The 24,583-nt window shown below is 35.6% G+C and overlaps 1 protein-coding gene across 4 annotated transcripts in view; it reads left to right on the forward strand.

Annotated features, from left to right (window-relative positions):
- The window catches only part of Strbp (spermatid perinuclear RNA binding protein), a 114,668-nt gene that overhangs the window by 30,956 nt on the left and 59,129 nt on the right, over nt 1-24,583 (forward strand). For 2 of the 4 annotated variants that reach the window (XM_055600828.1, XM_055600825.1), the window contains exons 2-5: nt 11,268-11,437; nt 13,617-13,837; nt 17,182-17,347; nt 22,139-22,283. In XM_055600828.1, the coding sequence (XP_055456803.1) occupies nt 11,435-11,437; nt 13,617-13,837; nt 17,182-17,347; nt 22,139-22,283 (535 nt within the window). In that variant the 5' untranslated portion in view covers nt 11,268-11,434. Of the gene's footprint in view, nt 1-9,802; nt 9,822-11,267; nt 11,442-13,616; nt 13,838-17,181; nt 17,348-22,138; nt 22,284-24,583 lie in introns of those variants that run through there. The other 2 variants (XM_055600826.1, XM_055600827.1) reach the window with 2 other exon arrangements.

Consider the following 24,583-nt stretch of genomic DNA (forward strand, 5'->3'; position numbering starts at 1 on the left):
TTTCTTTCTTTCTTTCTTTCTTTCTTTCTTTCTTTCTTTCTTTTCTTTCTTTCTTTCTTTCTCTCTTTCTTCCCTCCCTCCCTCCCTCCCTCCCCCTCTCTCTTTCTTTCTTTCTTTCTTTCTTTTCTTTCTTTCTTTCTTTCTCTTCTTTCTTTCTTTCTTTCTTTCTTTCTTTCTTTCTTTCTTTCTTTCTTTCTTTCTTTTTCTTTCTCTTCTTTCCTTCCTTTTTTTTTTTAATTGATCCAGGATTTCTCTTTGTACTCACTTTGTAGACCAGGTTGGCCTTGAACTCACAGAGATCTGTGAGTTACAGGCATGTGCTACCATGCCTAACTTCCAGGAGTTTTTTAAAGTGTATTTTAGAAATGTTTATGGGTAAATACTTAGCAGTAGAATTGCTCAGTCACATAAGTTATATTTGATGTTTTGAAGAATTTTAACTTGTTTTCCAAAAAATGATTGTGTGATTTTATAGTCTCATCAGTAATGCATGACTACTTCAGATTTTCTCTGTCATGTTTTCAAGCTAGTTTGTATTAGGCCTTTTCTGCTTTTCAACTGAAAATGACCAGCATGTCTTCTTAAGCAACAGTTGGCATTTGAATACTCTCATACTTCCTTAAGTATTCCTTGCTTTCAGGATGCTGTGTTGTCTACCTTCTGTTTTCTTTCTACTTCTAATTATATTGGCAAGTCCTTATCAATTATTTTTCCTTTGTTCTTTCTCACTTTTTTTTTTTATTTGAAAACCTCTAGAGCTTATTGAGGACATCATCTAGACTTGTATGTCTTCAACTACCATCTTAAAAAAAAGTGCTTTTACCCTGATGTAGAAGTTAATGTTCTAGCTGATATATCTCAGCTAGAGTATACATTTGTTTTAAGTTATATATTCAAATGCTTGCAAATATGTCTCCTTTTCCAAAAAGTGCATAATTTTATAGTCCCATAAGCAATGTGTGACCTTTCCAATTTAGATTTCCTTAAAAATATGCTCTACTCATAGGTCTCATCACATCTGATGAAAGCAATGCTATCCATTAGTTGTTTAGCCCTATTGGGTCCTATGGGGTTAAAGTATCATTCTTCTTCTCACATGCTATATTAAGTCTCTAGGAAGTTTTATGGTCTTACCTTCAAATTGTTTGCTGAGTTGGGGCACTTCTTGCTGAGCCATCTCACCAGCTCGATGTTTATTTACTTTCTGCAATCATGCTTTGCTGTACAGTCCAGGCTAGGAATGAACTTTTCTTCCTCCTATCTCCTCAGCGTTTTGAGTGTTGCTCTGGGCTGCTATTAATCACCATGTGGATTTTGACTTTGCTACATAAGATTGGGAATTCAGATATGACCACCCAAAGAAATGATAGTGTTCACTGCAAATTTCAGAGGCAGTTGTGGCTAGAGGAAATAATCTCTTAATTTACTAGGTTCTTCCAAATTAACATAATAGAAATGCTGGTTTACTTTGCTGCTGCACTCTTTCTGACCTGTATTTTGTAAGTATACTTAACATTTTATTACATTGTATGGCATGTGTGGCATAACCCATGTGTGGAAGTGAGAGGACGACTTGTAATGATTCAGTCCTCTTTCCACCTCAGGGATCCCAGAGATAGAACTTAGGCCCTGGATCATCTCATAGGTCTCTAAATGAATTCAATAATGCCGTAGATAAAATTCATAAATTTTTTGTGCTTATTCCTACCAATATTGTAAAATTGTGTGTGGTGTGTATGGATATAGAGGTCAGTGGACAAATTGTGGCAGTTTCTCCATCCACCATGTGGATTCTGGGAATTAAATTTACTCCAGTTAGCAGGCTCAGTGATAAGCACCTTTATCTGAGAAACCATTTTGCTGGTCCATGCTTTAAAAGCCCTGTTAAATATGAGAATTAAGGCTTTTGAGAAGTTGGCTTTCTGGATTTCAGCATTTGGTATTTTGGGATTTTTATTTCTAGGATTTTAAACATCAGATTTTGGTGATTTCAGCATTTGGATTATGATATTTGTGATTATGGCTTTTGGGAATGTGTTTTGTGGATCATGACCAATAATGGCTTTTGTTTTGTTTTTCTCAAGACAGGAATTTTTTTTTTTTTTTTTTTGTGTAGTCCTGGCTATCCTAGACTTGCTTTTTAGACCAAGTAGGCCTTGAATTCAAGAACCTCCTGCTTCTACCTCCTGAGGGCTGGGATTATAATTATAGGCCTGTGCCACTAGACCCGGCCTTTTTTTTTTTTTTTTTTTTTTTTTTTAATAAGTTTCCTCTGTATAACTTTGGCTGTCCGGGCACTCACAGAGGCACCTGCCTCTGTCTCCTGAGTATTGGGATTAAAGATGTTACACCATCACTGCCTGACAATAGATTCATTAATCTTTATGAAGCTTAATGCAAACGTGTCAGAAAAGCTGTTATAGATTTGCAATATTCAGTGTCTTTAGGTGATGTCAGTAAATGACAGTGAAAAATAATTTAAGAATGGGTACCACTTACATATTTATTTTACTGTTTGGAGCCAAGCATTAAATCATGTCTTTAGGGAGATAACCTAACAAGTTGCTAATTGTTATTTGAATTGTGCTTTAACTTTTACTTGGCAACTGTGTATTGAGTCATGTAGATTGGCATTGATTAGAATGATTTCATTAGAGATATGCTGTTCAGTGGTGTATATGTAAGTCCAGAGAATTAAGACTTGATGTTATTTCTTAGATTATACTTTAGGTCAGTGTTTTTCCACCTTCCCAGTGTTATGACCCCGTAATGCAGTTAGTTATGTTGTGGTGAATCCAACCATAAAATTATTTTTTGTTGCTACATCATAACTATAATTTTGGTACTATAATGAATTGTAATGTAAGTGTCTGATATGCAGGATATCTGATATGCCACCCCTGTGAAAAGGTCTTTTGACTCCAAAGGTCTGACCCACAGGTTGAGAACCATTGCTTTAGGTCTTTTGTGGTCTGTTAATGTTTTAATCTTGTTTCAGTTGGCAACTTAAAAGAATTTCCAGTTGTTTTTTTATTTCCAATTGTGTGTGTGTGTGTGTGTGTGTGTGTGTGTTTTATGTTTCTTATAGATGGGCAAAGAATAGATTTTCTTGAAATACAGTGGTTTCATTTCTGATGCTTTCTCAGTCTTCACTTGATCTTATGTAGTTATACACACGATGGATTGTCTTAAAACATATATTGGACTTAGAGAAAATAAGGTGTATGAAAAGCCTTAATTTACTAGAGATGACTTGAAAGTTGATTGGTGAGATTTTTTTTTTTTTTTCTTCAAGACAGGATTTTTCTCTGTGTGGCCTTGGCTGTCCTGGAACTTGCTCTGTAGACCAGGCTGGTTTCAAACTCAGATTCTCCTGCCTCTTCCTCCCAAGTTCAGGAGTAAAGGTGTGTGCCACCACTGCCTGGTATATATTTTTTTTCAGTGTTAACTGATACTTGGTGTTCTTTATGTTAAAAATTAGGGTCCTATATACTGGCAAAACCAGTAGGAACAAGCAACTGAGGCTGGTGATAGAGCTTAGTATAGAGCATCTGCTCAGAGACAGGAAGCACTGGGTAAAGATTAGTTATCATCCTTACCATTCATTCACACTCTGGCAACTGTGATATGTGTGGAAATATTCTTAAGAGGCTTATTTTTGTTTTTAGAGTCCAAGTTCTGTGTCTGTAAACGTTTTCCTTAGTTCCTTAATTTACAGCTGACATTTTCCATGCGTTGTGATCATTATATGTTGCCTCCTTTGCAATTCCTTTAGTTAGGTTCTCTTCATATAAATCCAGAAAGCTTCTGAATGGCACATAAGATTTAGACGTACTTTCAGAAACTGCACTATTTAATATAGAATATATGTTCAGTGAGCCTTCTTCATTGTTTTTAAGAAGAGAGGAAGATAAGACACAAAATAAGCTTGTTCTGTCACCATTATCATGATCTGCGTCCTTGATCCTGCATCCTTTTGATAGGTGCCACCTGCCTTTTCAGTTCTAAGAGAACTCACCTCAGTTCTGAACACAAGAATTTTCATCTCCTTCTTTCCTTCCTATCCCCTTCCCCTTTTCCTTCTTTGTCTCCCTTTTCCTTCTTTCTCTTCCCATGGGTCTTTCGCTCTCTCTTTCCCTCTATGGTGCCAGGGATTCTTTGAGTGTCATGGGCAAGCTGTTTAACTGAGCTGTACTCCCTGCCGAAAACTTTTAGATGGAATGTTCATGCATGTGTGAACTTGGAGAACCACAAGTTTAAGGAACCCCTCCATTATCCAATTTTAGAACTTACCAATTTAAGGCCAGTATGTCTTGAATATTTACTTCACTGATCACTTTTATTTTAAATAAAAATTTCAATGAAAATCTCAGATATTAATAAAATTTCATATGTAAAATACTGTAGTAAGCATGTTTAAAAGGTATGGACACCCATCCCAGGCAAACACATACAATTTATTTTTTTGCTTTCTAGAAATAATTCTAAAATGTTTAGGTTCTGAAATATGTTTAGGTTTCCTCTATTGTCTATTTCTTAGTTTTTTTGTTGTACAATGTTTATAATTGTGTTGTAAAATAATATACTTTTAAGGAATAAGTTAAATCTTTCATATATTTGGAGAGTTGTCATTTCTCATAGGGTTGAGTTTAAACAAACTACCTAAAAAATAATCTGAGTGTAGTTTAACTTAAAAACAAATCACATTTATTTCTTGTATATATATATATGTGGGTGGGTGTGTGCTAGCTCATGTCTGTGGAGGTCAGAAGATAGCTTTTAGGAATTGTTGCTCTCCTTCTACCATTTGGGGTCCAGAGATGGATTCAGCTTTTCAGGCTGTCTGCAAATACCTTTATCTGCTGAGCTATCTTCCCTTCTCACTCTGTGTTTTATGAATGAAGAAATTGCGACTCACTCAAAGAAGTTGATTTTGTTCAGAATTTACTAGCTCATTTCTCTACTGTTGCTAGAATGAAATCTGACTATAAATCTGTTGCTTTTACATTAATTACATCATATAGCCTGCCCCCCCTTTTTTTGCTTATAATCTATCAACACTTTAGTATTTAATTTTTTTTTTGTTTGTACTTAAGTCTAGTACTTAATTTTTTTTGGTTTCTGTTTTTGTTTTTTTCTCTTGTGGCTTTTCACAGATTATCGGTAGTGCTAATCTTGTGATTTATGTCATAATTCATTTTAAAAGGAGCTTGTTGAAGGGCTGAGTTGTAATACCAACACATGAGTTGGAGATACTGAGCTGTCCTGAAAAGGTCATCCATCTTTTCTGACCTAGATAAACAGCTTTTAACCTGGTGATTGGTGCTGGAAAGGGAAGTGAGTGCTGCCAAGAGCTGGAAGTTAAAGTTGTTTTATTGAAGGGTCTAATGTATATATTTTAATTTTCAGCACTTTTGTGTAACCTAAGCCTTTTCTAATGTTAAAAATACTTATTTGGTAAAGATAGAAACAAAACTTCTATTTTTTTTTTAATTGCAAATTTTTAATCTTTTGGGTGTTGAAAGCTAAATTGCAGGTTCTCAGGTCATTTTTGCAAACCTGCCTAAGAGAAATGTTTGTATTAATTTCATCTTCAAATATTGTAGCACTAAACTGTTTGTTGGCCCCTCCTTTCTTTTGGTCAGAATTTTTACAGGATCTGTAAATTCTAAAGATAGTCTGATGACCTATATCACAACCTTTCAGTGATAGGAAAATAAACAGCTGCTGTGGTCTATCCAGTTTAGTTGCTGTTTTATGCTTGAGCATAGTTTAAAGGAAAAGATACCAAGTTGAGCTTTCACAGATTATCATGCAAAATTAAATTGACACTTGCTCGTTCATATGCTCCTGAAAACATTAGCTGTGAACCCAGAAGGATTCTGGAGACACTGGCAGGATGGGATGGCTCTGGTAGTACCACATTGTGGTTGTAGAAAAGCCATTGAACATGTTTGTGTATCTGTGCTTTCATATTAGAAAATAAATTTATGCCATTTTTTTCCCCACACTACTTCTCAGGACTATTGTAGGTATTAAGTGAAGTGCCATATAAGAAAATACTTTTGAGAAATTCTAATTTTTCCTTTGTGCCAGGAACTGTTTCATCAGTAGAAAACAAGTAAACATTAAAGCTTTCATGTACCAATTATACATCTGTTTGAGACTAATATAGCAGGTATATGTTGAAGGGTGATTCTGTTGTCTGCAGACTGATAAGGATTTGGTTTATGATAATGTGACATTTGAAGTCATTCCTGAAATGGGGGGGCACAGAATTACATGGTTATGAAGGATATGTGGTTTTGAAGAAGTTCCGTGGTTATGAAGCTTTAAACTACTAAAGGTACCAGGGTGGGAACCTTAAGCAGAGATTCTAGTGTGGATTATACACAGTGAGTGAGGATAGTAGCAAAGGAGGCAAAAATGGGAGTCAAACTACTGGTCTTAATTATTATTAACAAGCAGCTATTAGAAAGTTTTAAGTAAAGGCATGCCATTGCCTAGTTTGAGATTTTAAAAGAAGCAACTCTGTGATGAGAACAAATACTATGAGGGGACAAGATTGGAACCAGTAGTATAGTTCAGATGAGGGATTTTGGTGGTAGAAGATGGGCTTGATCAGATTTTAGACAGCCAGAAGGTGAAGATGAAAGGATTTGCTGATGGATCAGATGTGGGATGTGGAAGGAAGAGAGGATGACTCCTCTGTGTTTGGCCTGAGAAGTTAGAGGGATGGAGTTGTTGAGTAGTTGTCATTTAAAAGTGGGAAGAAAAAGGAAAAGTGGGAAGGAGGAGGAGAGAATTGGGATTGGAAGAGTGGCCTCTGTAGAGTTGATTGAGACAGTAAAGTGTTTACTTGACTTGGTGTCTGGAATTTAAGTTGATAGAAATTTAGGAATCTTTAGTGTACAGATGGCTTTTACAGGAGTGTAGTTGCTGAGTTCTGAGACACACTTAGAGCAGTAGTTCTCAGCCTGTGCGTCATGACCCTTTTGGGGGTAGCATATCAGATATTTTGAATATCACATCTTTACATTGCAGTTTGTATCTGTAGTAAAATTATACTTATGAAGTGGCAGCAAAATAATTTTATGGTTGTGGTTTACCAAACGTGGAACTGTATTGAAGGGTCACAGCACTAGGAAAGTTGAGAACAACTGATTTGGAAGTTTAAGAGATAAGAAGACAGTGGAGTAATTTATAAAGTTGGGGCAGAATAGAGTGACTGATATCTTGGTTGGAAGGAGCCAAGGGGAGTAAAGTGGGACAAGTAAGGAACAGTCCATGTGTTACCTTTTGCTGAAATGTCAGCTAAGAGATTAAACCATTTACAGCACTGAACATGATGTAAGTTCATGTTCCTTGGGGACCATGACCAGACCTGTTTTCAGAAGTACCGTGGTTACAAGTTGAATGGTGGGGATTTTTGAGGAACATGAAAGGAGAAAAAGAGCTAAGAGGGTTGGATTTAACAAGGTCTACTATTTTGTTAGGTGAGGAAAGGAATTACTGATATGAATTTCAAATGATTGATTTTAAAAATTGAATTATATAAGGATAGAAGTGAGGTTATGAAGAGGGAGGAAGAGGGTCTGGAGAGATGGCTCAGTGGTTAAGAGCACTGTCTGTTCTTCCAAAGGACTCAGGTTCAATTCCCAGCACCCACATGGCAGCTCACAACTGTTGGTAGTGCCAATTCCAAGGGATCTGACACCTTTACACTAATGCACATAAAATTAAATAAATTGAAAAAAAGGGAGGAAGAACTGTGAAAAAATGGTAGCCATGTTAAAGTCCTGTCCTGATGGAGAGTAGTTATCTAAAATAGGAAAGAAAATGAGATCTATAGAGGATAGGAGTATAAAGTAACAGGCCAGACTTTTAGAAGGGTTATCTTTGTGGTTTTAAAATTCTAAGATTGATGACAAGAATAGAGCTCAATATGTATCAGTGGATCACTAAATATTATTGTGGTGCAGGGAGAAGATGTTTCAGAGAATTTATCTGACTGTTATTTGTACTGATGCAGGAAGGGTCAGAAGTTCAATGAAGGCACTAGGGGTGATTGCTCTCTACGTGGATGAATAGAATAGTGACAAGTTAGGATGGAGTGGTGGTTATAACCCAGGGAATTATTTATTGAACTCTTGTTTAGGTAACAGTCATTCCTGTATGGCCTTGAAACTACAGTAGCATAAGAAGTGGGAGGGAGAGAATTGTGTTACCATTTCATCATAAAAGACTTTGGTTTGATTCCATTCTTGCTGTGAGTGGATGCCAGTTGCTTAGGTAATGAAAAGTCATTGAAGTTTTGAAGAGGTTTTCAAAATAGTTTTCCCCAAGCATAGACCGAAATGTTGGGATAGAGTAGTATAGAAGACTGAATTTCTGTTTTTGGCAAAACTACTGCATTCAGTAGTATATGGGGCTCCCAGAGACTTATCTTTGAATTAGTAGACATCTTTAGTTGAAAACAAAGACTAAAATTTAGGATTTAAGCCATGTGATGGTGCATACTTGTTCTTAGCTCTTAGGATACTGAGGCAGGACATCCAAAGTCCTCGACCCCAGGGTAAACTGTATAGGGAAACCACACTTATGTACCTAAGGATTTCCATTTACCTGTTGCATATATTGTCTTGTTTTAGATCTTGAGCCTTCTATGTTTTCTATGCTTGGCTTTTCTGAACAACACGGTTTCCATTTTCCTTTATAGTTCTCATGTCATGCTGCCCCCCACCCATAATCTTGTCTCCTTTTCTCTCCCACTCATTAGTATATCTACTTTTGTGAAGCCATCTGATTTCACTGAAAACTGCCATATTTAGACTTGACTTCTCAAATCTGTCTCCATATACAGCTTGCCTACTTGGATATATAATCCCGAAGGGTGCCTAAAATTGTATTTCTGACTTTACTCCTAAATTCTGTGCTTCTTATACATTCTTAAGCTAGTAACATAGATCAGAGTCTTTGAGGTTAAAGAAAACTACAGTTAACATGTACAGACGTTTTCCTTGTCATTATTCCCTAAACAATGCAGTATAATAATGATTTATTTAGGATTGCCACTATATTAAGTATTATAAATTATCTAGAGATTATGAAAGTGTATGAAGGCTTTGTATAGGTCATTACACCCTACACCGCTTTATCACATAGACTCCCAACATCTTTGGATTTTGTTATAAGGGGGTGCTTCCTGGAAACAATTTCTTAAAAATACTTAGAAGTCACTGTGCTGCTAGAGTGTTGATCACTAAGCCTCCTAAGTGTTCTCCTCTTCCCGTTTGCTGTCCCCCGCAAGATTTAAAAAAAAATGTGCATGTATGTGACTGCATGTAACGCATGTTGTTCATGCCTGTAAGATGCTGCCTTTTATCTGGTTAGTGGTGTGACCTGAAGTTTTTATTCTATTTAATTTGTAAACAGAAGCTGAGTGAGATTTATAAGTTCATTTTGTGGCTGTTCTCTCAAAGGAGTTTCTCTTTGTATAAATCAACTGTCAAGTCAATGGTCAGGATTCCTTTGAAACATCATAAGTTTCATTCTAATGTTGTTCTTGCTTTGTTTGCTTTCAGTTTTATTTCCTAATTTTGTTGGTTTGATGGCTTCACCCTTTTACAGAGTAAAGTTTATGGACTTTCAGTCCTTGTTATCTTTTTGGTTGTGAGCCTATCCTTTATTGGCTGAGCCACCCATACAGCCTGTAGACTTTCAGTTTTTACTGAACACAAAGCAATCTGTTAGCTGCCGGATTCACAGCTATGTGTTGAATGGTTGACTCCCTTAGAATAAAGTAGTATTGATAATTGGAGGTAGGTGAAGACTGCATGGATTTTACATGAATGTTACAGTTTTAGTGAAAAAACATTTTAAAGATATCTTTGTAAGAAATTATGTTTTAGTAGTACTTGTCTATTCTCTTTGTCATATAGACATATGTCAATAGTCATACTTTATTTGAAACTGTCAGTGTGTGTCTTTCAGAATTTCTTTTATTTCAGGGAGATTTTGTAAACTAGTTATAGGAATAGTTGTGCATGTAGGTCATTTGATTTCAGTTCTGGGCCTGTTTTCATGTAAATATTAATTCATTCCAAAAGTCCAAAAAAGAATTTAAGAGAGCAACTCTCATAATATTAAAAACCTGTTGCTGACAGTAGTACTGAGAGGGTTTCTGTATTTGGGGTGTGTTTCACCCACCCTCACAATGTCCTTTTTTTTTAAAATTTTAACCTGTAGTAAAATAAAATTTCATGATCTAAAATGGGTAGTGGAATGATTATAGGATTCTGGCAGGAAATTCAGGGGAAACGGAGAATGGATATTTAGCGGTAATGAAATAACGAAGGTAAAAATCTAGTGACTTTTCCAGTCTGGGACATTATTAATATACAGGTTAAGGGGGTGCTGGAAATTTTTTTTTTTTAAAGTTAAAGTGATAGAGTCAGAAAAGCATTCTGAATATTAATTCTAAAAACAAATGATAAACATAACGCCGATATGTACTGCTAGTTGAATGACAGTATTAATTGGAAAAGTATCATGGTAAATCAACAGTATTGTTAATATTAAGATATTTTGGCATCAGTTTTCATATACAATTAAAAAGTACCAATTTTTAATTGTAAATCTGATGGGTAGTTGAAGTGTTATCATCAGTAGCAGTATTGCCTTTTTAGGTAGTTTCTTTTGGGTGACTCTGCCTTTGAAAATAACATTTTATGTCAAGGAGGGCTAGGGATCTAGTTGCTAAACTCTAACTACCAGGAGAGTTGCTTTTCTGTCCGTTTTTGGACCAAGGCTAAATTTTGTTTAGGCTAATGTAATCACTTAAAAATAAATAAATAAAAGGCCCCAAGAGATGACTTGGTGGTTAAGAACAGTGCTCTTCCAGAGGACCTGTGTTCAGTTCCTAGTACCTGGATAGCTTGGAACTACTTGTAACTTCAGCTCCAAGGGATCCAATGCTGTCTTCTGTCTTCAGACACACGCACGCGCGCGCGCGCGCGCGCGCGCACACACACACACACACACACACACATACATGCACACACAAATGGCACACACAGAGACACAAACACCAAAACTAAAATAAATAAATAATAAAAGAGATAAGGTAATTTTTCTCTGTAAAGTGTTTTTTTTTTTTTTCTCTCCAAATCAACATGGATCATGTTTATGGGTTCCACATTTGGATTTGAAACTAAATTGTAGACAAGTTGATAAGCTGTTTTTCTTTTTTTTTTTTTTTCTTTCAGGCGTATTCCAGAGAACAATTTTCAAACATCTTTCCTTATATTTGGCATTGAGCAGTCAGGGGATTCAGGCATATGAGGAGGTACTGTCACATAAAACAGTGTCTAGTGAAGACGACAAGAAAGAGAGAAAAGGACCGGAAAAAGAAGCTAAAATACCATAGGAAACCATGGTAGGTAATGATTGCTATTTCTTTCATTCTCTTAGTAATAAAAGATTATATAATGTATCTTAACAGTGAGGGTAGATAGTGAACACTTGTCTTGGTTTCAGTCTCTCAGATAAGTGTGGTTGCTCTACTGTTGAAGAAAAGATTAGAGGGAGCTAGCTAGGGAACACGTGGTGGCTCACCATCATTTCTAACTCCAGTTCCAGAGGATCCAGTGCCCTCTTCTGGCTTTCTTGGGTACTGCATGCATGTGATGTGGCAGACATGCTGTGTGACAAAGCACCCATCCACATAAAATAAGAAACAAATCTTAAAAAAGAAAAAAAAAGCCATGTGTTAGAGCTCCATACTAGTGACAAAAAGAAGGGATGCTTGTTAATAATATTTTATACTAAGACTTAAGTGAAAACTTTGTTTTATATTAACAAACCAATATAGCTTAGTAATCTTGGACTTAACATTAAATAATTTCTATTCAGACTTTTTCATGAAGTTCAAATTTCTTTCTAATGAAAATTAAATAATTTCTATGGGGCTTTTATCTGGTGACATGAATGGTGGAAGAATTTCTACAACATGAATGTTTGACTTGAAAGGTACTTCTTATATACTTTTAAAATAATAGACTTATTTGTTGATTATACTAAGGAGTCTTAAAGTGAATGTCAAGGAAGGCTTGGTTTCTGTAAGAGTTTAGATTTTGAATTCATGATATTAGATGAGGTAATTATCTCTGTTTTGGTCCTTGAATTTTTTAATTATATTTTTGTGTATTTAGTGTGTGTGTTTGTGAATGTGTGCGTGTGCATGTGTTTATTTCATGGCATATGTATAAAGGTCAGAGGACAACTTAGAGAAGTTGGGTGTCTTTTTCTGAATCAAACTCAGGTTGTCAGACTTGGTTGTAAGTATCTTTCACCAGCTGAGCCATCTAACCAGCCTGGTGCCTAGGTAAGATTTTTCTCTCCCCCCCCCCCCCCCATATTTTGGTCCAAGAGGATATTGTATACATTTTTTTTTTTTTTTTAAGTAAGAGGGTTTAAAAGACATAAGTTAGGAGAAAAAGCACAAAATGAAAATTATCAGTGTATATTGAAACACATTGTTTATCAAGTATGATAATTGTTTTTTTTAAATGTTAACTTGTTTTAAAAAATATTTTGACAAGGTCTGAAAATAGTCAGTTTGCTTTTATGGAAAATAACATTTGTTATATCTTAGGTTAGAATGGTGGCAAAAAAAAAGTTAAGTTGGGGTTTTCCCTATTTTTTTCTTTTTTTGTGAAATATAGAAAAAAATACATTGTGACTTGTGTTGCCTTTCTTGTGAATTATCTGCTCTTAGTAAAGTATAGTTTTGCTGTAATTGGTTTTATAGTCATCTTAATATCATATATAATACATAAAAACTTTCTTCTGTAGTTTATTTTTAGCTTAGATGTTTGATATAAACATTTTGTGTTTTAATAAAATAGGAATCATTTATTGCTGCTTTTGAGTTTTAACATTTGATTATTTTTCTGTTTCATTCTTCTGGTCTAATTATTTTAATACTTAACTATGTTCATCTGGCACTTGAGTAGATTTTTTTTTCAGTAATTTTGATCGTGAATGCAATACATGTGTTAATTAGCTTGGAAAGTTGATGCTTTGGAATATGTATTTTCCCTATTATAAAATTTGGAATACTTCTTGTTAAAAGGTGTGCACCAAAGATTTGGATGTCAAATACTAAACGTTATTTTAGTGTTTTTCATAGTTTACATTATAAATTTGTATCTTGTATTATTACTCTTATTATATGGTCTTAATTAAAGGTGTGAGAATTTCTAGCACTTTGGGAGGTGGGAGTTCATTTGTAGAGACTTGAAGCTACAGTGTCATGTAGTATGGCTGATGATTTTTTTGGAGGGGGTTAATCAGAAAGCTACAGGTTTAGCTGAAAGAAAGTGGTACATTATGACTGAATGTGAACCCTACCATGTGACATGCTTTTTATTTGGGGGTGTGAGGTTTAATAAAATAGGACTTTACTTCCAATTCAGGAGCATATTTTTATTGTTTGAACATTAACTGCTTTATAGTGGCTGTCACTTTGTGCTTTGTTGACTTAAAATATACTCATGTTATCTTTATGAGGTGATATTCCTTTTAAGTTTTTTTTTCTTTCTCCCTTCTCACAGAGATCTATTAGATCTTTTGCCAATGATGATCGCCATGTTATGGTGAAACATTCAACAATATATCCATCTCCGGAGGAACTTGAAGCTGTTCAAAATATGGTGTCTACTGTTGAATGTGCTCTTAAACATGTCTCAGATTGGCTGGACGAAACAAATAAAGGCACAAAAACTGAGGGGGAGACAGAAGCAAAGAAAGATGAGGCTGTAGAAAACTATTCAAAGTGAGTGTTGAGTAGCTTTTGTTAAGCTTTGCCCAGAAGAGGTTGTGGATCCTCTGGATTGAGTTGGCGATGTGCTTGCTGTTCTTTTAATTTTATCATACGGAACATAACCATGAAAGTTAATGCTTCATGCCATTTTTTTTTAGAGTTAAATTCTAATAGGAAAGTAATGAGGAATAATAAGTAGAATCAGAAAAAGATGATAGTTTTTTCAGACCCCTTTTGAGATTACACTAATATTTGAGAATTATGATATGTCATTTGCTGTGTTTGTTCAGTCTCTTAAATTCTAGAATAAATAACTTATTTTATTTCAAGGAAGTCATAAAAATACTGTTTCTAGCTGGGAATGGTAGCACAAACATGCCTGTAGTTCTAGCAGGAGTCAGAGGCAGGCAGATCTTTGAGTTTGAGGGCAGCCTCGTCTACATAGCTACATAGTAAGCTCAGGACAGCCAAGACTACATAGAGAGACCCTATCTCAAAACAAAACAAAAAATACTGCTTCTGTTAGACATTTTGAAATCATGTTATACAGGAGCATAGAAAAATGTAATAGTAGCGTTAACTTATTTAACTTGTTACTTCATAGGACATATCAGCATCTATGTTGCATATTGTTAGTGTACCGTTTTGTGACTTGTAGAAGGAAGGACCAATAGAAGGAAGCCAGGGCTTTTAACAGTTACAAGAGAAGTGTTGGAAGGTAGCAATACTAGAGATCCATAAGATGAAACCACAGTGCTGCCTGTAACTAGATTATGAGATTTTATGTCATGCCAGTTTGGAGCTACTCAGCTGAGCACTGTTAACTACGATTATAGTAACTCTAAACCTACTTTGAAAAACGAAGTTTATTTGATTTGTTGTACCATATTTATAGGTTTAAAAACATTGTGTTAGCTATGACTTATGCAAGTGGAAAATAGAAGCTCCAGATTTTCCCTCCAGCTTTCAGTTTTCTACATCACTGTGATAAGTAGATAAGGAAGAGTAGGAGAGGATTGATGAATGAATGGTCTGTACTAAAAGATAGTACAGCCTTTTCCTTCACTTCCAAGATAAGCAGTGAGCTTCATGCTGAAGAGCATGGCAATAGACTGTTACACATAACTGCACATTGGATTGTGTCTCAGTGTGGAAGTTCTTGTAAGTAATCACTTTTCCTCAAATTTGGTTGTTTAAACTCTTAATTGTTTAATTTGGTACACATGCTAATTATATTTTCTAGTGCTTGTGCTCCTGAGTGACCTACATACTTGGGTTTCTCTGTATATATTATAGTTCTTGTACAAGTTAAGTCATTAATGGTTTCTAGATTTAAATTGTAGTGTTTATGTTGCTTTTTCAATTTTTTGAAAAATTGAGGTTTTACACATCTGCACACATGCTCCTACTCTTCTGAGTATATATTTCATAGAAGTTTGTAGCTTTTGCATCTTCTAATGCTTTTTTTTTTTTTCTTCAAGATTGTGATTCTTCCTACATTGTCTTGTGAGACTCAAGGAATACAGAGTAGATCTGTTTTTACTCTGTAAAGCAGGGGCCGATGTGTCTTTCAGGTTTAGAGGTGTGTTCCATAGACACACCTATTTGGTCTCTCCAAATAGTGAAAATATTAGTGAGATGAGGTACTTTTGCTCATGCTAGACTGACTGTCCTCTCTGTGGGGTGTCATCCAAAATACTGGTTTTGGGAGGTTCTCTATGTAGTAGATTAAAGGTGGTAGAGGGAAGGCTGGTAGGAAGGCATTATTGAAATAGTCTATTTGAGAACTTGAGCAGAATAGTTTGAAGGCAAGACTTGAGAATGATTATGGAGAAGAGACTATACACATTAGGGAGCCAGAGAGGATAAGACAACAGAGTAAGAAAGAATGTTTGATGACTGATGGATTCCAGCAGTTACCTGCACACTTCGCTCACTTATCTCCTTCTCCACTTGCACTCTCTTTATAGACTTAATGTTTATTGAATCTTCAAGGTTGCTCAGGCTTTGAGTAGCTAATAACTCCTTCTAGTTTGCACCACCATATGTTATTTTTTTTCATTTCATTCTTAACTTCACTGACTTCGAACTATCTGATGATTCTTTGCTTCTAAACTCCCTCCCCATCTAGCCAAACCAAACCTTCAGGTACCTTTTTTGATATCTCTAATTATAACTGTTTTCTTGAGAAGCAACTGTAGAACATAAAGAACCTGAGTGTCAACTATCCTGAGTTTAAATCCAGGTGTTGACATATTACTTTTAAAAAAATAAGTTTATTTAGAATATGTGTTGGGATGATGGTGGGGATACTGGTATAGTGTGTTTTCTGTGCATGGGTACTCATATGTTGGGGCCAGACGTTGATGTTGGGGTGCTCATGCTCTTTCTGTCTCTTTCTCTCTCTGTGTCTATCTCTCGGTCTCTCGGTCTCTGTCTCTTGTTTCTGTCTTTGTCTCTGTCACTTACTCACTCATTCATTATTTGGCTAGACTGGCTGGCCAGCAATCATCAGAGAATGTTTCCATATCTGCTTCTCTACTCTTGGTATTACCGGCATGGGCTGCTGCACTTAGCTTTTTTTTGATGAGGATTAGATTTTAGGTCACTATGCTTTCATAGCAATTACTTTACCCACTGAGCCATTTCCCTCAATTTTAATTTTTTTCTCATAAAAATTACAGAAATTTCCTCTGTGACCTGGTAAGGCTGCCCCGCCTCAGGGGGAGGTGATCAAAGAGCCAGCCAGCAGAGTTCATGTCAGAGACAGCCCTTGTTCCCTTTACTAGGGAACCCGTTTGGACACTGAGCTACCATAGGCTACATCAGTGTAGGGGTTCTAGGTTATCTCCATGAATGGTCCTTGGTTGGAGTATCAGTTTCAGAAAAGACCCCTGGCCAATGCAGACAGTCCTGATGAGACCTGATAGGCTAGGGTCAGATGGAAGGGGAGGAGGACCTCCCCTATCAGTGGACTTGGGGAGGGACATCGGAGGAGAAGAGGGAGGGAGGGGGCTACAACTGGGATACAAAGTGAATAAATTGTAATAAATAAAATTAAAAAAAATACAGAAATTTAAAAAGAACAGTTAAAAAAGTTTCAATATTCTTGGGATTCTTAAGTAATATAGTTGTTATAATGAATTAAAATACCTGTAGTGTAAGATACAATCCTTAGTCATTAGGAAAAAGTAACTTAAAATGTGTGAGCCTTACATCTGAGTTTTAATTTGTAGATTTTTGGATGTCTGGATGTACATAATAGTTTATCCATTTATGTAGGTATTCAGGAAGCCAAGGGACAATAGTAGCTTGGAAAATATGTTTAACAGGCTTTTTTTTTTTTTTTTTGGTAGGGATCAAGGTGGCCGAACATTGTGTGGGGTAATGAGGATTGGCTTGGTTGCAAAAGGCTTGCTGATTAAAGATGATATGGACCTAGAGCTGGTTTTAATGTGCAAAGACAAACCCACGGAAACCCTGCTAAATATAGTCAAAGATAATCTTCCCATTCAGATTCAGGTAAGTACTGTTTAACTGCATTTGAGATTTTTTGGTTTTGTTTTGTTTTGTTTTGTTTTGTTTTTTTTAAAACAGGGTTTTTCTGTGTAGCCCTGAGTCTTCTGTACTTGATTTGTAGACCAGGCTGGCCTTGATCTCAGAGATACACCTGTCTCTGCCTCCTAGAGTGCTGGGATTACAGGCATGCACCACTGTGCCTAGTGCCTTTGAGAATTTGTAAAGAGTTAAGAAACAGTAACCTTGATGACTATTAACAAGAATTGGTAAGTCAGGGATAGGTATAAAAAAAGAATACCAACATGATTTGGTAGAGGAATCCACATTTCTGGTGACTTATATTCAGGATATATTTACCAAAGTGAGGCCATTAATTTTTCGGTCTTAAACCTTTCAGGCATGTCTTGCTGAGACTGTATCTCTTCACCCCTAGACTTTGTATGTCTCTGCGAATTATAAAACTCTTAGAAGAGTTGAAATAAAACAAAAAGTTGAAAATCAAAAAAGTTCAAAGATCAAAAGTAGATAATTTCATGATGCTTTTAAAAATAGAAGATTTGGTAAAGTTTTAAGTTTATTAACTGGTGTGTTTGTGCATATGTGTTTGCATATGTGAGGCCACAGGACAACTTTGTGAGATCAGTTCTCTTCTTTTACCTGTATGTGGATTCTGGTGACTGAACTTAGCCTGTCAAGCTAGCATGCCAAACATTTTGACTAATAAACCTCTTGCAGGTCTCAAGAATTAGTTTAAGTCACCCATCTGTTAAGTTTATGGAAAGTCACTGTTTCTGTTTGTTTTCCAAATTATTTTCTCATTGGGTTGGGTTTAGAAAGCTTAATGCTGGCATGCATGCGCTTGGGCTCTGGTCACCCTAAGACTGACCTTGCTAGCTATCCCGGAGATGTGTGTAACACTGATTAGGAAGCTGAGATTGTTTTTCATTTCAGTTATGTGCTACTTATAATCAATCGATTGTAGCTTCTTGGTAATTATATTTTAGGCTGTTTTCATATCTGTGCCATAGAAATAGATGTCAGCCCACAAGTCTAAACTTTTTGAGTTGGTGAATGCTCATCTGTCTGTTCATGCTTGCTTTTTCCTTAATTCTTGAAAAAAGATGTATTTAAAATTAAAATATATATATGTGTGTGTGTGTGTGTGTGTGTGTGTGTGTGTGTGTGTGTGTCTGTTTTGCCAGTGTGTATAGGAGGTCAGAAGAGGGCATTGGATCCATTTGTGAACTGCCATGTGGGACTGGGAACTGACCCTGGGTCTTATGGAAGAGTAGCTATTGTTCCTAACCACTAAGCCATCCATCTCTAGCCCTCTTTTGTTTTTTGTTTTTTTTTAAATATATATTTTTATAAATGAGGCAGATACCTTAAAAAAATAAGTGTTTTTAATTTTGATTAACTTAGGTGTGTTTTTTATTTACAAGTTTTAAAAATAATATTAAAAATACAAAAATCAGTATATATTCATTGTATACAATATTAGATTTTATTGGGTCATTCTGATACATATAGACCATGTGTTTTGATCCTATTCACCCATTTGCTTCTTTCTTTTGTATTCTCCCTTTTCTACTGGTTCCTTTCCTAATATTCCTCCCTTTGCTTTCAAGTCTTAAAACAAAAAAACAACCGCTCCTCCAGCTATTTCTTTACTTCCTGTGGAACTCAGAAGACAACTTGCAAGAGTCAGTTCTCTACTGTGTAGGTTCTGAGGCTTGGCAGCAAGCATCTGTAGCCACTGAGCTGTCTTGCCTTTATGCTCTCCCCTGTTTAAAGTTTAGATTCTCATAAGAAAGAACACATAAAGGTGTGGTCTGGGAGAGCTGACTCAGGGGTTAAGAAGACTTGCTTTGCAGAGGATCTAGGTTCAGTTTTCAGCGCTCACAAGGTGGCTCACTACTATCTCTAACTCCAGTTCCAGGAGATATGATGCCCTCTTATGGCTTCTGTGGGTATTGCACACATGTGATGGACTTACCTACCAACAGGCAAAACATTCATACATACTAAATAAAAATAGATAAGACCTTAAAAAATGGAGAATGCTCATACTGTTTATCTTTGTCAACCTGGCTTATTTTGCCCCACATGATGTTCTCTGGTTCCATCCATGTTCTTACAAATGATATAACTTAGTCCTTGAATAATATTCTGTTGTCTAAAAGGAGCCTTTTCCTCCTAGTTATGTGAATTTGTAACTTTTTTTTTATTACCTGGTCATTTTCTCCATATTATCTTTCTTCCTTTCTTCCTTCTTTCCATTTTTCCTTCCTTCCTTCTTTCTTAGACAGGGTTTCTCTCTGTAGCCATGGTTGTCCTGGAACCTGCTCTATAGACCAGGCTGGCATTGAACTCAGAGATCTGTCTCATTTCTGTAGCATTGACGATACCATCCACCAGATTTGATAAGTTTCTTTCTAAACACTAGTGCTTTCTCTGTGCAGGTTTCACTTGTTGAACTTTAAAATTGTTTCTTTCTCAAGTGAGATTTTATTTCTGGATACCATGGCTTTTAAATGTCACTGTTGATCTGGCAAGTCTTCAAGGAAAAATCCCAAAAGAGAGTATACATTTGCAGACATTAAGGAACTTTGGGCTTTCAAGGCTACAGAAGACTAAAAAAGATATAAAACATTCTGAAGTCTTTTAAGGGTTAAAAGAGGTAGAGGAGACTTGAACACTTAGAGGCAATATTGGATATTATGAGACATGTATTTCAATTTAAAATAGTCATTATAGCTTTCCAACAGTGAATTTTCTGTATTTGGGTAGCGGTATATTTCACTGGAAAGTTGTAATCTTAATTGTCCGCCAGTGTTAAGATTAAGTTATACACATGTATACACATTTCCCTCTTTCTAAGCACACATGCATTACTATTATAATATTTCAGGAAATAATTTTAGTGTGACCTTCACACTAAAACCCAGGTCCTCTGGAAGAGCAGCCAGTGCTTTAACAACTGAGCCATCTCTCCAGGTGCAATAGATTTGATCGATTGTGTGTGTGTGCGTGCATGTGTGTTTCCGCCAGGTCCAGTAGATTGGTTGTGTGGGCTGTGTGTGGTGTGTGTGTTCCTGTGTGTGCTTGACTGCATATGTATGCTTAATGTGGAAATCAGGGGAGTATTTGTTGTGTTTCTCTTCTCAAGAACTATTTATCCATCTTTTCTTTTTTTTCTTTTTTTTTTTTTCCTTTTTGAGATAGAATCTCTTGGTGTGACCTGGGGCTCCCTAATTAGAATAGGTAGGCCAGCTGGCCATTAAGCCCTAGGCATCCATCTGTGCCCATCTCCCTAGTTCAGGGATTCTAGGCATATACCACCATGCCTATTACTTTAAAAAATATATTTTTATTTTATGTTGTGTGCACTGTGTGTGTGATGCCTGAGTAGCCAGAAGAGAGGTATCAAGTCCTCTGGAGCTAGAGTTACAGATGATTGTGAGTCACCTTGTGGGTGCTGGGTGCTGAACCCTGTCCTCTGCAAGGGCAGCAAGTGCTGTTAACCACCGAGCCAGCTTTTGGCTCTGTCTGTTGTTCCGTGTGTGCTGGGATCAAACCTGAGTCCTCGTGCTTGTATAGTCAGCACTCTATAACCAACTCATCTCTTCAACCCTCTAATAGATAACTTTAATGAATTTTTTTCTCATTGGCAAAATGATTGTAAACAGGTTTTGTGGTTGTTTATTTTGCTTCTGGTTCTTCCATTCATGGTGTGATCTTTTCCTTTTTTACTTCTGTTCAACATTAGAGTAATGAGTTTTCTTTTTTTTTTTTTTTTTGCATTTTTTGAAGTACCTTAGTAATAAAACAATGGTGTTTCTTTTATAAATAACTGAGTCTTTTAGTGCATACCTTGTATTTTCTTCAGCCTATTTTATATCATTTAATATATATTAAGCTGATCATTAAGAAATGCCTGTGCTGGTGTGGTGGCTCACACCTTTGATTCCAGTGCTTAGTAGGCAAAGGCTGGTGGATCTAGTTTGAAGCCAGCCTGGTCTACAAAGCAAGTTTTAGGACAGCCAGTGCTACACATAGAAACCATGTCTCAAAAAGCCAAAGAGAGAGAGAGAAAGAAAGAAATGCCTTGCATGATTTATTTAATTATGCATTTAATGTCTAATAATATTCAATATATGATTTTGATTATTTTATGAAAGCCCCAGGATTATATGGTTATCTTATTGTATGTTAAAAGAAGCAATGTTAATTTCCATGTGGATGCCAGTTGGCTTATCTTATAATGATAAGTCTCAGTGGAATGATTTCTGAGATCTATTTTAATTATGCAAGGCTACTGTTTATAATCATTCTTTCACATGACTATCAGTAGATATCTTTTTCGCTCATACTTTCTTGTTTTACTTTAGAAATTTGTATAGTCTTTATTCATATGTCCTGGCAATTAGTTCTTTAGATTGTTCAACAGCATTGTTGTTTTGGAGAGCATTTCTAGCTATCTACTTTACTGTAATAATTTCAAGGGTATTTATTTACTCTTTAACACTGCTATTGACATTTTACATGGAAGAAAAATGGTTTTAAATATTATTTCATAATTGTCTGCATGGTTGACATTATGGTCTCTTTATGAGGGATGAAGAATAGGTTTGCATAAGTTGAAAGAGAAGTTATCCACAAAGTAATGAGCTAGTTACAGTTGTGGATTATTTGCTTTTACTAATAGTTAATAATATCTACTAACTTAGCATGTGTTCCCTTTTAGAGATTTTAATCTGATTTGAGTGTTTTTGAAATCTTGGTGACTTTTAGAAACTGACAGAAGAGAAATACCAAGTGGAACAATGTATAAATGAAGCTTCCATTATAATTCGGAACACGAAAGAACCAACACTGACTTTGAAGGTGATACTTACTTCCCCTCTAATTAGGGACGAATTGGAGAAGAAGGATGGAGGTACATGTGTGTATATATATACACATACATATGTTTCTTTTTGTTCATGTAACAGCTCTTTTCAGTACTGTTTTAACTATGCCTTGGGATTTAGGAGGTCACAGACTTCATTTGCTTGTGTAAGCCACTTAATATTTTAAAGTTTTGTTTTTACGTATGTATTTTGCACTTTCAGAGACTTATGTTTATCATGTATGCTTTAACTGTGCCTTAATTTCTCTACCATTTTGGCGATCTGCTTTCCTTTTTTTAGTATAACTTCAACTCATTGATTTCAGCTAACCTGTTATACTGGCTTGCTGGTCAGATTTCAGATATAAACCAGAATTATTTTAAAATTCTTTTGCAGATTTTGAAGTTGCTCACTTGCATGTTATGTTTGACTTCTAATATATCCTTGACTTCTAGTATATCCTTATAAATTTTAGTTATTTGTATGTAGATTTGGTTTATAGAATAAGGAAAAATAATCTGAATATATATAATTGTACTCTGAAGATTAAAAATTATTGAGAAAAATATATTCAGATTATTTTTCCTTTATATATATATATATATATATACACATATACACATATATATATATGTATATGTATATAATATATATGCATGCACACAGACACTTTTTAAATTTTGGAGACAGGTCTCGCTACATAGCCCTGGTTGACCTGAAAGCCACTATGTAGAGTTGGATGGCCTCGAACTCAGATCTGTCTACCTTTGCCTCTTCAGTACTGAGATTAAAGGCCTGGACCAACATCCCTGTCTTCATTAAATTTTTGAGAAGCTTTTGACCCTGTTAACAGTTTGAATAGGATATATGTTAAAAAGAATCGCTGTATGACATTGTCATCCTCATAAATGTAGAATGAGAAGTTACTTAACTATTAGTAGTTTTGAGAAGTTGATGGGTGTGTGGTGAGCTTCATTATGTTTTTATCTTAAGTTAACTTTTTAATACTCTCAGTCCTGTTCAAAGAAACATGCCATGTGATATTTCTCTTATGTTGCATTTGACCAACTGGCCACCCTGTCACATCAGTTTTAGAGACACTATTGTATATATGGGCCAGTAGGATACTTGCTATTTTTCATCTGTCAGATTTCAGCAACTCTCATTGTGTACCATAAGTACCACTAAAGGGAAAGGCAGATAGGTCAGCTTTGTAGTTTATTTTAAATTGTTAACAGTGACAGGAAACGGAATACCTAGTTGTGTGTAGACTTTTGATTTTTGGCTCCTAGACACAAATCATAGAATCCTGGAATTAAAATAGATGGTCATCTTTTTTAAAAGTGTTTTTTTTTTGGGGGGGGGAGGTCCAGCTCATGGTCAACTAAAATCAGAAATAATATTATCATTAGAAACCAGTTACATTTTTTGAGTCTTTTAAATTATAGTACATCCAGTGTATAATTGGGTTTAATGCTTGTACTTTACCCTTTATATTGGCATGTCTGTAGCACCTCAGAAGAACTGGTCTTTTAAATGACTTAATTTTTTTAACAGCAAATCTATGATTTCTGATATCTGTTGTATCGAGATAAGTGTTAATTTTGGTGAGCTGTGTTCTTGTCCCTGTAGTAGAAAACCAACTGTTTCTATGTAGAGTTGTAAGTATAGGTGCTACTGAACATTATTTTTATATTGAGAGTTGTTTGTATCTGCTTCTTTGTTTACCCCTTTGAAGGTATTAAGAAAATATAAAGTTTTTTTTTTTTTTTTTTTTTCTCTTGGGGGTTTTGTGTACTCTTACGGGATTTTGTCCTAGCTTTCAGTGTTGAGTCTCTCGGGCTTAACCTGTTGCTTTTAAAACCTAGGTTTTGGTTCAGAGAAGCTGAAAACAGGCTCTTAGTTTATTATACCTTTCTGGAGCAATATTAATTGTAGAAAGGAATTTGTATCAAGTAATATAGTCTCAATCTTTGTTTAAGGTGTTTTAAGTTACTAAGATTCTAAAGGCCTCTGTGTGCTGGCTCTCATCAGCTTGTCGAGATCAGGTAAGGCTAAGGAATCAGTTAACACACATTACTTCTCTTTTTGATGGCAGAAAATATGCCCTTAATATCCCAGCCCTGGTGACCAACTTAATATTTTACAGTTTATTCATTTTTTTTTCTAATCTGGTCTTTATTATAGACACCTTTTTGTGTAATATTTCTGGGCAGTTTGGAGCATCCAGCATAATTATGCAATCTGGATTATGCAGTGTTTGTTTACCTAGACACTTGTTTCCTTTGACATAATTCTTTTCATTTATATGGGATGAAACACAGGCACATTTAGCTTTCAGGGATAC

This window comes from Psammomys obesus, unplaced genomic scaffold (assembly GCF_907164565.1).
Source record: "Psammomys obesus unplaced genomic scaffold, mPsaObe1.curated_primary_1811, whole genome shotgun sequence".
Classification (NCBI taxonomy): Eukaryota; Metazoa; Chordata; class Mammalia; order Rodentia; family Muridae; genus Psammomys; species Psammomys obesus.